General features: G+C 39.9%; 1 protein-coding gene and 1 non-coding gene across 3 annotated transcripts in view; both read right to left on the reverse strand.

The window, feature by feature from the left end:
• Positions 1-18,145, reverse strand: part of THSD7B (thrombospondin type 1 domain containing 7B) — a 1,076,713-nt gene that overhangs the window by 467,495 nt on the left and 591,073 nt on the right. For both annotated transcript variants that reach the window (XM_027561747.1, XM_027561740.1), the window contains 2 exons: positions 7,696-7,825; positions 2,898-3,001 (listed from right to left, as the gene is read on the reverse strand). In XM_027561747.1, the coding sequence (XP_027417548.1) occupies positions 2,898-3,001; positions 7,696-7,825 (234 nt within the window). The remainder of the gene's footprint in view (positions 1-2,897; positions 3,002-7,695; positions 7,826-18,145) is intronic.
• Positions 2,320-2,426, reverse strand: LOC113881429. The gene has a single exon (XR_003508038.1). It is a non-coding gene; the product is annotated as a U6 spliceosomal RNA (small nuclear RNA).

The following is an 18,145-nucleotide window of genomic DNA, read 5'->3' on the forward strand; positions in this document are numbered from 1 at the left end:
CCATCATCACATGGACATGGTATATATGTAATCACACCCAAGGAGGACCTGAAGGCACAGCAAGTTACATGAAGAAGTAGCCCAACTGCCCATGGGCCCCACCTTCGCTAAACTATCCTCTCTCTTCCAGTCTGGACATACAAAGTCATGGGAAATTTCCTACCATCAGTTGACAGAGGAAAAGAAGACTTTGACCTGGTTTATGGGTGTTCCTGCATGATATGTGGGCACCCAAATGGACGGCTGTGACACTAACCACTTTCTGAGACATCCATGAAAGACAGAGTGAAGGAAGTCATCCCGATGTATAGAACTTCAAGCAGCATGTATGGTTGTTCACTTTGCTTGGAAGGAGACATGGCAAGCTGTGGGATTAAGTACAGACCCACGGGCTATGGCCAATGATTTTGCTGGATGGCCAGGGACTTAAAGGAACACAATTAGAAAATCGGTGACAAGAAAAGGTAGGCAAGTGGTATGTGGATAGGCTTCTCTGAATTGGCAACAATGTGAACAGATTTGTATGCAATATTTGTATCCCATGTGAATGCTTCCTAAAGGCTGACCTCAGTTGAGAAAGATTTTAATAAGCAATTGAATAGGATGACCTATTCTGTGGATAGGAGTGAACCTCTGTCCTCAGCTACCCCTGCCATTACCTAATGAGCTCCTGCACAAAGTGGCCATGGTGGTGGGAAGGAAGGTTATGCATGGACTCAGCATGGGCTTCCACGCATCCAGGACAACTTGGCTATAGTCATGTCTGAGTGCTCAATCTGCCAGCATCAGGGGCCAGTGCTGTGCCCCCAGTATGGACCATTCCCCAAGGTGATCAGCCAGCTACACGGTGGCAGGTTGATTACACTGGACTACTTCCATCATAGGAGGTGCAGTGCTTTATTCTTACCAGATAGGTACTTATTCAAATAGGATAAGGATTTGCCTTTCCTGCCTGCAATGCTTCTATCAAAATTACCCACTGCAAGATAAAAATGATCACTTGCCATCTGCCTCTACAAGGATGAAGTCACTAGCCACTGCAGTCACTGATCTTCAACACACTCAGAAAGGAGTTCAGGGCAATGATCAGGAATGAGGCACTCTGTGCTCTGTGATAAACTAGCAGACAAGGCCTTCAGATAGTTAGGTATTTTCAAGAGAAGATTTTGTGAGCTCAAATTCTTGCATCTTATATCTAGCAAAGCACTGAAATCATTAACGAAGACATCTGTTCCTCAAGACTAGCAGCAAGTCTCTGGCAAAAGGTGTGCCTGATAAAATGTATCCCCCTTCACAAGAAACATATACATAATACTGACCTCCCCCAGTCCCTCTCTGGAGTAGCTCCTCAGCTACTTAACTCACAATTCTCATGTTGCTGCATTTTTTTTCAGTTGACACTATCATCCTTACAGGATAGGACTTACAGGACACCTTGTCCATCATCATGATATTCCACACAACATTGTTTTGGATCAAGGATCTCACTTTCCAGCAATTGAGATCTGGCAATGTGCCCATACTCATTGATTCCACTGGTATTACCAAGTCTCCCACCATCCTGGTTTGATATAAGGGTGAAAAGATCTTTTGAAGACTTAATTACAGCACCAGTTAGGGGGCAATACCTTGAAGGGCTAGTGAAAAGCTTTCCAGAAGCATCCAACATGTGGTGTTTTTCTTTTTTTCTCCCATATCCAGGATTCGCAGGTCCAGGAGTCAAGGGTGGAAATGGCACTGGCATAACTTACTCTTACCCCTAGTGATCCATTAGGAAAGTGTTTGCTTGTAGTTCCTCTGCAGTCTTATGTTCTGCTGCCCTACAGTCTTATTTCCAGAGGGAAGGATGCTTCCACTAAAAACAGCTATGATTTCCTTGAACGGGAATTGAAAACTGCCACCCACCCACACTGGGCTTCTTACACCCGGGACTCAACAAAGAAGGGAGTTATTATGCTGGCTGAGATGACTGATCCTGACTAATATGATAACCTATGCAAGAGGAAGAGAAATAATTCTCAATATGCTTTTCAGCTGAATTATGAAACCAGTGATACACAGCCGGTCCTACAAGGTCTGAGTTTGGCTACATACATCCCTTTAGTGACAGAGTGGTCAGGTTTTAAGAACAAAGCCTTCTTGTTAAGCCTTATATTATTGGCATGTGAATTCTGAAAGAAACAGAACAGTGAGCAACCTGATGACTTTCTGAGTGCTTTTCAGAGATTTCAATATGCCATACTTTCTCAACATTGATGATAAAAGGCACTTACATGCAGATCCAGAAGTCAATTCATAAGATCTTCCAGAAAAAAAATTTTAAATATGGAATGCATCACAAATCTGCATGTCATCATTATACAGGAGAAATGCTAATCTTCTCTGTATTGGCCCAATTTCAGTATATGTGCTGCTGAAGCAAGCACCAGAAATTTTAATAATTCCTCTCTATGCATATTCCATATGAAACATACAGCAAGTACGTACATAACAATCAGGTGTAAATCATGATTGCTATGATTAGTTAATTCATTCAGCAAGTATTTAATGAGCATCTAAAATGTACAATATATATTATCAGATCCAATTTCAACACATCCCTTCATTCTTTGACTAATATCCAATGTGCATTTGGACCATCAGCACTAGGGTATGCTAAAGACTGAGAACATGTACTTTCTTACATTGCATTAGTCCCTAGGTGCACTAGCTAGCTATGGTTAAAAGGTGGTCTAATATCAGCATGAACTAATGTCAACCTTAAACTCAAACACTCATAAACAATCCAATCCAGCAAGATCACAACTTATCCAAATATAAAAAGAGATACCAATTTATAAAAGCAATATAACTTTGAATTACATTTGATTAGAAAAACTGTTTTGAAATCCCCTTACCTCTTATTTGCACTCCCTTTCCGCAGGTTTCACTGGTGCCCATTAGTCCCTGCCGGACAGACTCTGGCACGAGGACACAGGGGCTCCATTTCTGTGGCCTCCATCTGTGATGACAAAGAACAGCAGACTAGAAATTTCACCACGGCAAACATACAAAACAAATACTGGAAACAGATGAATTTGAAACCCAAAGCATAAAGGTAGTAATTCAATAAAAATGGATTTGAAACCGATGTTATAAAAGGGAGCCCTGGCACACACTAGGGATGGCATCAGTCTCTCTGCCCCAGATCCATAGTTAAAGCAGTAATTACATTTTTTAAAAATGTGGACATTTTGCACAGAAGCCTTAGTGGATATAGCAAAGTGGCCATAAAGAAACATTAGAGGCACAGATCAAATCTAGAAGGTTTAGCTCTGTATGAACTTAAAATTGTTTAAAGAAAAACAATATAAAAAAAATCAAAGAAAGAAAATTCCTATGCCCCATCTGAGCATTAGAGAATCAAGGTGATAACATGTGAAAATTTTAGGAACAAGCCTTCATACTTGATCTTCTGCCTCAAAATTTTTACAAGGTGCTTCCCAGAACTTTGGGGTAGCTCAAACATCTCAATAGGTTATAGAGTAAAGACAAGGCAGGAGGCCGTAGGGACTTATCTTATGCGATGGTTTCTCTCAGAGAAGAGAAATGGAACTGTCTCTGAGGAATGACCCATATTTCTTCTCCACAGAGGGAAGAGTATGTACGGAATCCTTCTGGCTTGCCTGCGTCTGTGTGTGTGTGTTTAAGGTGAATAGAACTCTACTTTTATGACCTGCAGGGCAGACTGTGACTTGAGCCCTTAAACCTGTGTCTTTGGAATGTTCCAGAAAACCCAAACCCTAAATGTAGCCACAGATTTTGCTCTTTCATTGAGTACATTTTTGTACTTTTTCACATAATCCAATACCTCTGATAAGAGGTGCTAATTTAAAAAAAAGAAACAGAACCATAGCAAAAATATTATTGACCAGTTTGGCAGGATGAGAAACATCGAGAGAGCGGTTGTACTTCAATGTGCATATAATCAAAACTATAGAACTGTACACTTAAAAATGGTTAAGATGGCAATCTCTGCTGTACAGCAAGGTGATCCAGGTTTACACATATATGCATTCTTTTTTTAATATCCTTTTCCATTATGGATTGGTACAACATTGTACATCAACTATACTTCATTAAAAGAAGCTAATTTAGAAAGAAAAGGTTACAATGTAACTTTTATGTTATATGATTTTTATCACAATAATAAAGAAATCTCAGCAAGAGAAACAATAATGTATAACAGAACATGGAGTAGACTTCCTTTGTTCAGGAAAAATCACCTTAAGGAACCCTTTTAGTTATGTGAACATAGATTAATATAGCATGTGAAGATCACTTAGTATAACCCACATATTAATTAATTAACATCATTTATCTCAGCAATCACCACCCTCTCCTCTGTCTAGACTAAGTGAATCTCACTTACTGGAGGTGAGGCAGTGAGGGTGTTAAGAAATAGATACAGACTGTCTTGCAGAAAAGCAAAGTACATTAAAATGTAAAAGTGAAAAAAAATACATATCAGTGACCTCATTCAAGTGACCTCCATATTAAGAACAACTGAAGAGCTGGAGAGAAACCAGGAAACAACAGAAAAACCTGCCCCATTTTTAAAAAAAATCACCTATTACTTTTTAAGTAGTTAGAAATTTGCTTTGTAGATGCAAAGACTCATTAAGTATAATTCTAAAACACAGACGGAAATGGTAAGGGAGTTTAGTCTAGCTTTTCAACTGGGATATGTCATTCACTCAGATCCCTCAAGTTCCTAAAATACTTACTAAAGTGAGACCAAGGAATTCAATTTAGCTTAGTGTGCTAAATAGAAGGGAGAAATGTCAAGAACTCTTGTTAGATTCACAGTTTTAGAAGGATAAGCCTGAGCTCAGAGCGGTTTCGTGACATGCCTGAGATTGCACATGAAAGGGCAGGCCAGCTGTCGGTCCTGAATCCTTAGATGCTCAGCCACAGACTCTGGGAGACATCCCACTGCCGATTCTATTTAGGGGTATATCACCCACACCGTCTTCCCTCTTGCTTACATTGTCAGCCATCCAAATGTGACTCAATTGAATATTGTCTATCTTGAATGAACGTTACTTAAGAAATGGCCAACACAAGAGGGGCACTCTGACTTTCCTTCTGCTTCCTTCCTTCTGCCTCCTTCCTTCTGCTTCCCCTTGAAAGCAGGAAATAATTCTCTTCTGTGAGCGGTGCCCTTCCCGCCCACATCTGAAGGTAGAAGGAAACCCTTACCACTAGGGAATTCAGGCTGTATAAACCTTGATACTTTTAAAATTTAATACTCCAAGCTCAGACTCTGTTTAGATTTTTCATGGATTGAGCACCCAAGGCCGACATTTACTCATCCAGTCAATTCTTTACTAATTTATTGTTTCTCTGTCTAAAAAGGATAAAAGCGTCCTGCTTTGGCCACTTCTTAGGTTCAATTTCTATGGGATCTCCATGCATATGAATTAACATTTGTTGCATTTTAATACTAACCTATCTCATGATAATCTATCTCATGTCAATTTTATTATTAAGAGAGCTATAAGAACTCATGAAGCGTAGAGGGGAAAATTTCCTTTCCCCAACACTAACTTAAAATTAACATAGTGGGAAATGCTCAAATTCATAGAAAAAATTCTATAGACATTGTGATTCTGTTTTAAATTGTGAATGTCTCATCTTGCTGCTGCTGCTGCTAAGTCACTTCAGTCATGTCCGACTCTGTGCGACCCCATAGATGGCAGCCCACCAGGCTCCCCCGTCCCTGGGATTCTCCAGGCAAGAACACTGGAGTGGATTGCCATTTCCTTCTCCAATGCATGAAAGTGAAAAATGAAAGTGAAGTCGCTCAGTCGTGTCCGACTCTGAGTGACCCCATGGACTGAAGCCCACCAGGATCCACCATCCATGGGATTTTCCAGGCAAGAGTACTGGAGTGGGGTGCCATTGCCTTCTTCACCAATGAAGGGAAGGCAAAACCTAAAGAGGAACTGTATGCTTAAAATTCAAGGGTGTTTGACTAAGAGACTCATGCTGATAAGTTGGACACACTATCAGCATCAGGAGACATGATACAATCAGGCAATCCAGGAAGAGTGGAACTAATTTTTTGGGAAAATGGCAGGAGGTCATTTATGGAAACAGGTTCAAGAATGAGTGGCTACACTGAAGTACCACAAGAGGGCAAAGAGAGTGGAGAGTAGGAAGAGAGACCGCTAACAGTTTCCAAGATTTTCTCTGATTATAATAGCACCGGGTTCAGAAAATGTGTAACATTACTTGATTTGGCTATTCTTTTTTTCAATTGACTACTTTCTCTGACAGCTCTTTCACTGAGCTAGAAGTTTCAATATTTAAATGTGGCACAATAGGATGGATATTGACAGTGTTCCCACAATGGCCTGGCCGTTGATGAAGAAATACTGGCAGTCTGGGCTTGTTCCAGGGCTGATTCATGTCTTTCCCAAACTGGTTGTTAGATAGGAACAAAGGAGGAAGTGATGATGAATTGATCATGATTGGGGCTTCTTTCTAGCTAATGGGAGGCCTTCTTAAAAAACAAAACACGACAAAACTTATATTTTCCAGAATAAATTAGCTCATTTAAAAAATATATTTATTTGTATTTATTTATTTGGTTGCACCTGGTCTTAGTTACAGCACGTGAGATCTTTAGTTGAGGCATGTGAACTCTTAGGTGTGGCATGTGCGATCCAGTTCCCTGACCCAAGATCGAACCTGGGCCCCTTACGTTGGGAGCTTGGAGTCTTAGCCATTGGACCACCAGGAAGTCCCTAGAAAAAATTAGCTCTTGAATCACATAGACTTAAGATACATTTTCTCAATCAGGGAAAACCCTAGACATTTTGAATAAAGGCATTTTTAAGTATGCTGATAACAACATGATTATTAAGACCTGGGGCTTGTTTCCACAAATCAATAAAACCCAACAGTGATTGAATTTAATCCAGAAGTATTAATACTTTAAAGCAGTGCTTCAATCTGATGTTAAAAGAATGAAAGTTTATGACTAAAGACACAAACCTCAGGTACTGTTTTTATAAATAATAATCACTTTCTTCCCAGAGGGGGAAATATGGGTAACATATATAGTTTAAATGTTACTCATTTTCTTTTTCTAAAGACAAAAAATTACCCATAGGTTAAAATTTTTTCCTAAGATTTCTTAAAATATGTACATGACAAAAATTGAGAACCAAAACCATTTTTGAACTAAAATAAACAACTGTTCAGGCAGTATACATTTGTTCTTAGTTCTTGATTACAGGCTTTAGGATGAGAAAAATAGAATGAGGTAAGGTGTGTGTGTGTGTGTGTGTGTGTGTGTGTGTGTGTGTGTGTGTGTGTGTGTGTGTGTCTAGTAAGGACCTCAACCTGCATATCTTTGAATCCTAATCCTGAAAACTGATTACCTGGGTGGCTGAAGTCAAACAGCTCAACTGCAATCAAAATCTGGCTGTTACCTTTTTTGTTTTAAATTAGACTTTCATACTCTTTACTCTCTCGAAACATACTCCAGAAAAGGGGAAAATGGTGAGATATTTGAAGATAAAAAAAATACTACCTCTTTGTATTTCTCACTACAAGTGTTTCATATAATAACCACATACTATATAAGAGCAAATAGGTCATGGCTTATACTAAGGTCTAATGATTATTTTGAAAGTAAGTAATTACCGATATGTGGAGCACAATGACACATCTTCACACTCTCGCTCTTCAAATAAGGTATCTGGGCATTCTTGGCCTCCGTTGGCTGCTTCTTGGATGATAATCCTATATCGAGACTGTTTTATTGTAGCATTTCCTGAAGTAAAGGAAAAATAAAATAATAGTGCCCTTTTATGTGGAGGCAAAGAAAAGTCCAGGGATAGAGAGCAATTTAATAAAGAAAAAAAAGAAAAAAGAAGAACCTATGGAAAGACTACCTGGGAAATGAGAATAATAAGAAAAGACCAGAGATTAATACTCAATCTTACTTCTATGAGAAAGAAACATCACACTTACTAACTGTGATTTCAAATCTGTATGTTCTAATATGGGAAGATTGTTTCCCACTGATAATATATTTTAATTAATCAGAATCTATATTATATTTTGCATATACTTCAGCATAATCTGAAAGGCCCTTGAAATACTCTTTGATCTCAAAGCAACAGCTCAGGGGGTTAACATTTTACTATTAGCAATTCTCTCCCTCAGATGGGGTACTTCCTTCTTTAGGCTACTTTTTACTATGCAAACACTTATTAAAATTAATACATTACTAACATATTTATTAATGGGAATTAGTTTATTAGATTTCTTATTCCTCACAACCTGAGGTAATATGTGTACAATTGGAATTTAGAGAAGAGGCAGTAAAATTACAACAGAACAAACATTATCTTCCTGGTTATTTTGCTGACCCACAGAAGTAGTAATAGGCACCTGGATAAAAAGACAGCTGATGTTCACTCTAATGTGTGGGGCATTCATTTCATAATCTTTAGATGCCTTCTAATCAACAACTACTTCCAAAATCAATGACAGTGCTTAGCAACTATTTCAATTGCCATGTGTAAGATACTGTGCTCGATACACAGATACAAAGTCTTGAATTTGCAATGAAATGGAAAGAAGAAGGGGCAGACAGACACACACCTAGTCATTTGGGCTTTGCAGAGTGAGATGCGTCAGACACTGGCACAGTATTAGGAGAGTACAGAAGAAGCATAGTCCTGTGGGGAAACCAAAGACAGTTCCTGGAGAAGGTGGATTTTATTCTGGCATTGGAGGGATAAGTAGAAAAACAATTTTTTTTTCCAAAAAGCAAAACAAAAATACCAGATGATATTGCTTATATGTGGAATCTAAAATATGACACAAAGGGACCTCTGTGAAACAGACAGACTCACAGACATAGAAAACAGGTTTGTGGTGGTCAAGGTGCGGTGGCGGGGGAGAAAAATCGGGAATTTGGGATTAGCAGATGTATATAGGATGGATAAACAAGAAGGTCCTCATATAGCACACAGAACGATACTCAATATTCTGTGATAAACCATAATGGGAAAAATATATTTTTAAAAAGAATATATATATATATATGAATCACTTTGCAGAAGAAATTAACATAACTGTATTTCAATAAAAAAAAAAGAAAAACATAAAGTCTGAAGCCATTGCAGGTCAAAGAACCAGTGTGAGAAAAGACACAAAGCTGTAAGAGTGCATGGACTTCACAGAGAAAGAGAACAGAACTGCATTCAGGAGGGTGTATGTGTGTGGGGCTTGTGTGCGGGAGCTTCTGGTGGCTGGAGGAAGAACACAGAGAAGGTTATAAAGAATGGAGAGGAGATGCCTAGGAGAAAACCAAATTAATTTTTAGGTTTAAGACAGCTAATGAACCTAATCATACAAAGAAGGAAATTTCTATAGCCAGCAAACTAAGTGGAGCCAAAAAAAAAAAAAAAAAAGGAGCTTTTACTAAAATTATATATTCATATGGTTTCTCAAAAATAATTAATGCAAAAAAGACTTCCTATAGTGAGAAGCAACAGACCTACATGCCATTCCCTGTCTTCCTCCTTCCAGAACATTCTGAACTCTATCTGTATTTAGTTCTTCTCTGGTTACCTCCAAATCTATAAATAATATGTACATGTCATCACTAGTTGTTTTCTTAACTTTAGACATCATCTATTGACTTTCTTCTGTAATCAATGAATATTTTTTTCCACTACTGTTCAACTTTTTTTTATAACTGTATCACGATTTTTATGCCTCTCCTCATTATTTAAAGGTTTTATATAACCTGCATTTTTTTCTGTCCCACTTCTTACTCCCATCCTCCATCAGATCAGCCACTATGTTTCTAAAGAGTCTTTCCGGGCAGATGAACTTCCTTTTTTATTGCCATCCACTTTCTGCTATATTAAGTCCTGTCTTCCTGTGCTGCATGGTCTGTTTCTATGCTCTTCAGTCTTTGTCCACTGAATCTTTCATAAACAAGTTTAGATCTCTCAACCACTGATGGAACTCTTTGTTTTTGACAAAGAATTGGGAATTTTAAAATCCATTTCTACCACTTTAATGAGATTATGAGAAGGGGAGACTAAAAGTTAGGGAGATGCATGAGGCCTTTGGGGGCTTCCCTTGTAGCTCAATCAGTAAAGTATCTGTCTGCAATGCAGGAGACCTGGGTTCGATCCCTGGGTCAGGAAGATCCTCTGGAGAAGGACATGGCAACCCACTCTAGTATTCTTGCCTAGAGAATCCCATGGACAGAGGAGCCTGGCGGGCTACAGTCCATGGGGTCACAAGAATTGGATGCGACTTAGCGGCTAAACCACCACCACTGCCATGAGGTGTTTTCCATCTGCTGCCTTTTTTGGCCCTTCTTTGCCAACATCTGTTGGATCATGGAAAAAGCAAGAGAGTTCCAGAAAAACATCTATTTCTGCTTTATTGACTATGCCAAAGCCTTTGACTGTGTGGATCACAATAAACTGTGGAAAATTCTGAAAGAGATGGGAATACCAGACCACCTGATCTGCCTCTTGAGAAATCTGTATGCAGGTCAGGAAGCAACAGTTAGAACAGGACATGGAACAACAGACTGGTTCCAAATAGGAAAAGGAGTACGTCAAGGCTGTATATTGTCACCCTGCTTATTTAACTTATATGCAGAGTACATCATGAGAAACACTGGACTGGAAGAAGCATAAGCTGGAATCAAGATTGCCCGGAGAAATATCAATAACCTCAGATATGCAGATGATATCACCCTTATGGCAGAAAGTGAAGAGGAACTCAAAAGTCTCTTGATGAAAGTGAAAGTGGAGAGTGAAAAAGTTGGCTTAAAGCTCAACATTCAGAAAAGGAAGATCATGGCATCTGGTCCCATCACTTCATGGGAAATAGATGGGGAAACAGTGGAAACAGTGTCAGACTTTATTTTTGGGGGCTCTAAAATCACTGCAGATGGTGACTGCAGCCATGAAATTAAAAGACGCTTACTCTTTGGAAGAAATGTTATGACCAACCTAGATAGCATATTAAAAAGCAGAGACATTACTTTCCCAACAAAGGTTCATCTAGTCAAGGCTATGGTTTTTCCTGTGGTCATGTATGGATGTGAGAGTTGGACTGTGAAGAAGGCTGAGCACTGAAGAATTGATGCTTTTGAACTGTGGTGTTGGAGAAGACTCTTGAGAGTCCCTTGGACTGCAAGGAGATCAAACCAGCCCATTCTGAAGGAGATCAGCCCTGGGATTTCTTTGGAAGGAATGATGCTAAAGCTGAAACGCCAGTACTTTGGCCACCTCATGCAAAGAGTTGACTCATTGGAAAAGATTCTGATGCTGGGAGGGATTGGGGGCAGGAGGAGAAGGGGACAACAGAGGATGAGATGGCTGGATGGCATCACTGACTCGATGGACGTGAGTCTGGGTGAACTCCTGGAGTTGGTGATGGACAGGGAGGCCTGGCGTGCTGCAATTCATGGGGTCGCAAAGAGTCGGACACGACTGAGTGACTGAACTGAACTGAACTGAACTCAGAGATCCAACCACAGAAGGTATGTATTAGTGGCTACCTTGTCCATTGGCTTCTGGTCAGCTTTGGTCAAAGGTGGTTTGGGGCACACAGTGTAAAGATAAAAGTTGACAGAGGAAGGGCAGACAGAGAGAGAAGAAAGATCAGGGTACTTATTCCACCAGATTTCATTGTCTAAATCACCTCAAAGTTGGTTCCCTTGCTCCCCAGAGCCACAGTTCTAATGGAGCGGTAAAAAGTAAAGTGAAGTCGCTCAGTCGTGTCCAACTTTTTGCGACTCCATGGACTGTAGCCCACCAGGATCCTCAGTCCATGGAATTCTCTAGGCAAGAGTACTGGAGTGGGGTGCCATTTCTCACCTGTAACTACCTTCTTCGAGATCTTCTAATAGCTCCTACAGGTATCAGCTTTCAGGCTCCCAACTGTCCCTAGCCAGCTACTATTAGTTTCCATTAACCCTGTCCTCTCCTTTGTATTATAAACTGTTCCTTCATTGAATTTTCCCCATTTGCGTGGGCCACCTATTTCCTACCAGGACATGCTTATCAAATCAAAGGACAGTTGCTATTATTTGACTGAGAAGAATGCTATAATTAACTTCTTTTTAATGTGGTTAAGGCCCAGTGAGGAGTATAGAAAAAGAAGGCTAAGAAGGAGGGAAAAAAGTATAATTAAAACAGTTCTACATAATAATATGCAAGCTATCTTTATCGGGGTGGGGACAATCTGGATAAATAATTGTGCCTTTAGGAAAAAGTCTCTCTCCTCCCCACCCCCAGTTAATTCCAATTACATTGTACTTACACTGGTAATTATTGTTTACCCTCAGGATGTGTGGGATTGTGTGTGTGTGTCTGTTTGCTTTGTCCAAGTGTTAAGAGTCCAGAAATAACCATTGAAGACAATAGGAACAATTAAGGGGTTGACTTTATCCCATATTGAGACAGAACATAGATCAATGCCTCTCCTTTCATAGGACATACATACATACACACACACACACACACACACACACACACACACACACACACACATCCACACACACACAACCACACACACCACACCACACACACAGAGTGCAAGCTCACACTTGATGTATTCTTCCTTATCGTGTAATTCCAGGTCAAATAATTCAAAGTTTTAGAAAAATAGTCACATTGATTATCATACTCTATAGATCTCGAGGTGAAGGTTGAGAAGGATACACTCTATGGGCAAACTAACTTTTAGAACTGAGGTCACATTTTTCCAGAGAAAAAATTGATTGGCACCACAGAAATTAAGAATTATTTCATGTCTATGAAGAGAGAGAGAGAAAGAAATAAGGGAGCCTCTTAATAAAGGCAAAAACCCCCAGGATCTATGAGACACCAGTTAAGACTTTCTCATTGTAAGTGAACATGTGTTTCTTGAACATTGGACTAGTCAAATTTAGCTGCTGCTGCTGCTGCTAAGTCGCTTCAGTCATGTCCCACTCTGTGTGACCCCATAGACAGCAGCCCACTAGGCTTCCCGTCCCTGGGATTCTCCAGGCAAGAACACTGGAGTGGGTTGCCATTTCCTTCTCCAATGCATGAAAGTGAAAAGTCAAAGTGAAGTTGCTCAGTCGTGTCCGACTCTAGCGACCCCATGGCCTGCAGCCTACCAGGCTCCTCCGTCCATGGGATTTTCTAGGCAAAAGTACTGGAGTGGGGTGCCACTGCCTTCTCCAGTCAAATTTAGCACTCAGGTTTAAAGGATTTTCCCCTTCCCTATGATGTACAGTGCTTCAAATTATGACAACAGAATTGGTTTTGCAGAATGGACATGATTTAGCTGATGTCATGGGAAGTCAAGAGCAGGCAGGTCTACACTTGAGATGAAGCAGCCAATCGTCTTCTCACACATGAATTTTGAAGGCAGCATGAGGGTAGTAGCTTTGTATCAAAGTAGGACAATACTTTCAGAAATGTGAGAGGTGATTAGCAACAAAAGGAGTGGACGCTCCTGACAGCACCCAAGATCATGGCTTGAAGCCAGACAAGAGAGGATGAGCAAAAGGCCAAGTAGAAGCTCTCAGGAAGTGATGTCAGTTTCCGTTGCCTTTGAATACATAAGAAAATGATTTCTGAGAGGTAATATTGAGATGCAAAGATAATGGCTTTGCAGGAGGAAAACATTTGTATTACATATGTACCTAGAACATGTTAGATTTCTAAGTGAATTTCTTTTTTCTTTTATTATTATTATTATTTTTTTTACTTTACAATATTGTATTGGTTTTGCCATACATCAACATGAATCCACCACAGGTGTACATGTGTTCCCAATCCTGAACCCCTCTCCCTCCTCCCTCCCCATATCTCATTCTTTTACTACAACACTTTATGAGGTTGGTATTATTACTATTGTTTTGTTATTGGCATTATTGTTATGATACCCATTTGACAGACATGAAAATGGAGGTCAGAAGGGGTCAATAATTTCTACAAAATATTTTCCACAAAATAATTTCCTGTCTAGGATGAAAAGAATGGCTAGGTAGATATCAAAACCCATGATTTTTCCATAAAAGAGACTTTAGAACAAGATGAAGAGAAAGAAAGGGGCACTCCAAGCAGGAGTTCATGCCACAGGGACTCTGCTATTCCCAAGGGACACTTCTTTCCTAATCAATTCTTCAACTGTACCCTGTTGGCAGAAAGCTCCAAGTATCATTGAAAGCAATGTTCGTAGGGCTTTGTTGATGCTTTCAACCTCATTAGGCCTATGAAAAATACCAATAAATGAAAGTGCCTGTCTGCAAACATAAACAATTGCTCAAGCATGATTATGGCTCATAAACAACTATTCTACATTCAGCTTTAATTTACACATACTTTATCATTAATAGGTCATTGAACATAATTAAACTTAAGTTATTAATTATAGTCAAAAGACATAACATTTAGAAAAGATGGCAACTTAAAGATCAACAGCCGTGTTTCATAAGGAAAGTATATGAGTGGACTGCAAACACTGAGGGATATTTAGAGATTCTCAGTGAAGTCTTTCCTAGACAGATGGTAGCCAAGGTGGAGAAAAACAGTACCTCTGGATGACTCACAGCCAGGTAAGCTGGGGCACATCACACTGACCCAAAGAGTCAAGGGTGTTGAGCCCTGATACCAGGGTTATTCAATCAGTGATTTGAAATAAAGACTTTAACCTCTATATTTCCAATTGATTTGAAATGTGAGAGCAGGGAGCAAGTAGAGCATGGTGAGCATCAGCTCTGGCTGATGGGGAGGCAGGTTTGCAAATGCTCCCAAAGGAAAGAGGATGTGCGTGTATTACACTGCCATGTGTAAATGGACAGCTAGCGGGAAGCTGCTGTGAAGCACAGGAGGCTCAGCTCAGTGCTCCGTGATGACCTAGATGCATGAGGTTGGGGGTTGAGAGGGAGGTCCAAGAGGGAGGGCATACATACACATACATAGCTGACTCACTTCATTGTACAGCAGAAGCTAACATAACACTGTAAAACAAATATACCTCAATTAAAAAAATAAACAAATAAAAAGAGCATGTGCAAAGGGGATGCAGGATAGATGGATATCAACAAATCATGGAAGTTTTTCCAACACCAATCTGTAGAATTTTGATGGTACATTGATAACAAATGACCTTTCTGGCTTTCCCTGGTTTCTCTATTGTTTCAGTTACTAACAGGTTTAATGGATTTCAGCAACCCACTCCGCTTCTAGGCACCATCATCCTGCTAGGCTTATAGACTTGTAACTCTTGGTTGCCACCTAGTGCTCTTCTTCTTCCTCCCCACTTACACACCCAGTTCACCGTTAAAAACAAAACCAAAAGTCTGTTGATGATTCCTCTCTAACCAGTAGATCTTGAAGCCAAAGGATGGTACCAGTGATATTTTAAGATCTGTATCATATAAACAAGCCAATGCCTGTGTGTGTGCTCAGTTATGTCCAACTCATGGACCTTCGCTTGCCAGGTTCTTCTGTCCATGGGATTTTCCCAGGCAAGAATATTGAACTAGGTTGCCATTCTTCCTCCAGGGATCTTCCCAACCCAGGAAATGAACCTGTGTCTCTTGTGTCTCATGCGTTGGCAGAAAGATTCTTTACCACTAGTGCTACCTGGGCTTGTAAACATCCATACATTAAATACATCCTGGGGTGGAGTTACGACTCTAGTGCATATTAGATTTCAGACAATTCCTTTAATCACTCTGAACCTCAGTTTCCTTGGCTATAAAACAGGGTGACTACAAGCTCCTATTTCATATGACTGTTTTGAGGATTAAATGAGACACACGTGTAAAGCATGTCAGCACTGCTGGTACAGGGAATCTTCTCCAGAGTCATAAAAGTTCATGAGAGAAAGTGAGAAGGAAGCGTTTAAGAAAAGAGGAGGATAAAAGCTTCAATAGTTGAGGCTTTTTCTAATTAAAATAAAAATGTGGCAAAACAGTCTTCTGTACAATGGTGGGTCGCATTCATGTTCTGAGCATCTAAAGGTGGACCGTGAGTGGCTTGAAATCATTCCATGTTTCTGGTAAATTAAACTCCAACTACAAGGCAGTTAGCTCCGACCACCTTCTGATATCACTGGAGAGGAATGGGTAGGGGGATCAAACAATCCTGTTTGCTCAGGACAGTCTTCATTAATGCCTATTATCTTGGCTTAAATATTAATAGTTCATCTACTCACTTTCAGAAAGACCATCTACTCACTTTCAGAAAGGCCTCTGCATAAAAAACTAAATGATAACTCAGAAAAAGACCATCACCTCCATGCCAATGCAAGAAAACAAGCACATTTTGTTTCTCACTGCACCAAAGGGTTGCATTTCAAATGTGTGGAAAATGTAGACTGCCTTGTTCTTAAAATTATCTATTCAATCTGATCATTGATCTCGTTATCTTATGCCACAGAATTCTGCTTGAGATAGCAGTTCATGCAGTTGAAGAAAACTGTTTTGTGCCTAAAGCACACTTCCTTATAAATCATAAAATTAAAAAGTAAAGGGAAAGAAGAATATAGGGCTTACTTCAAAGTAATCAACTAGACCTACTTGATATGTGTCATTATAATAGAAACATCATAAATAGATGCTATGTAACTACTGGGAATCAGCACTGAATCAAAGTGGAGCATCAGAGGACAAAGTTTCACTTGGCAAAGATTCCAAATGGTTACTAAGAAGTCTGTTTCTAAGTCAGTTCTATAGACAGAGGTTGTAATATTGCATTAGGCAGTCCAGGTTCATGAACATCAAATCCCCTAAAATGTAGATTCTGTTTACTGATTCACTATACATAAGAGAATACTTCCTTCTACCTTATTCACAACCGTTTTTGAGATTTGAAGCTGATTTCCTTTTCAGAAAAAGTACCAAACCAGGATTCACCATCCCAACTTTTTCTCACTTAAATTTGGAGAAATACATACTGTGACCCTGAGTTCTCAGAGGGACCACATACAGTGTTGTCACTACTGATAAATATTTTATCATGTATCTGCTATACATGGAGCTACCAACATGTTTGGTGCTAGGGGTAATGAATCTGCTTAATGCAGGAGACCTGGGTTCGATCCCTGGGTTGGGAAGATACCCTGGAGAAGGGAATGGCAACCCACTCCAGTATTCTTGTCTGGAGAATTCCATGGACAGAGGAGCCTGACAGGCTATAGTCCATGGGGTCGCAGAGGTGGACACAACAGAGTGACTAACACCACACCATACCATACATGGAGGATACATACCTAAGTGCTATGTGTTACACTGACGTGTACATATATGTAGTATTAAATCTCCCCAGTAAAGCAGAAGTGAAACATGATTGAGAGATGATAATGTAGACGTTCTCCATAGTTCTATAAGCATTCAGAAAAGACAGTTAAACATCATATTTATTTTCCAAAGGCCATCAATCTGGTATGTTCTCTCTTTGCTCAAGGGGGATTAGAAGGTTTAAGTAGTAACAAATGCAATGTCCTAGAACAGCTATGAGTAGGAAGCTTTTATCTCTTCCTCCCTATTCACCTTGGTGCCCCATATATAGAGCAAATACATCAAAAGCAGCCTCTTCCCCCAGAATTCCCCTCCAGCTTACAACTCCAAGTACTTCAAAATGAACACTGAGTGTAAAAGAGAGAGTGGGAAGTTGCTAAACAACACAGGAAGCCCAGACTGGCACTTTGTGATGACCTAGAAGGATAGGAACAACAGACTGGTTCCAAATAGGAAAAGGAGTACGTCAAGGCTGCATATTGTCACCCTGCTTATTTAACTTATATGCAGAGTACATCATGAGAAACGCTGGACTGGAAGAAGCACAAGCTGGAATCAAGATTGCCAGGAGAAATATCAATAACCTCAGATATGCAGATGACACCACCCTTATGGCAGAAAGTGAAGAACTAAAGAGCCTCTTGATGAAAGTGGAAGTGGAGAGTGAAAAAGTTGGCTTAAAGCTCAACATTCAGAAGACAAAGATCATGGCATCTGGTCCCATCGCTTCATGGGAAATAGATGGGGAAACAGTGGAAACAGTGTCAGACTTTATTTTTCTGGGCTCCAAAATCACTGCAGATGGTG

The sequence above is a fragment of the Bos indicus x Bos taurus genome, chromosome 2 (genome assembly GCF_003369695.1).
Source record: "Bos indicus x Bos taurus breed Angus x Brahman F1 hybrid chromosome 2, Bos_hybrid_MaternalHap_v2.0, whole genome shotgun sequence".
Taxonomy (NCBI): Eukaryota; Metazoa; Chordata; class Mammalia; order Artiodactyla; family Bovidae; genus Bos; species Bos indicus x Bos taurus.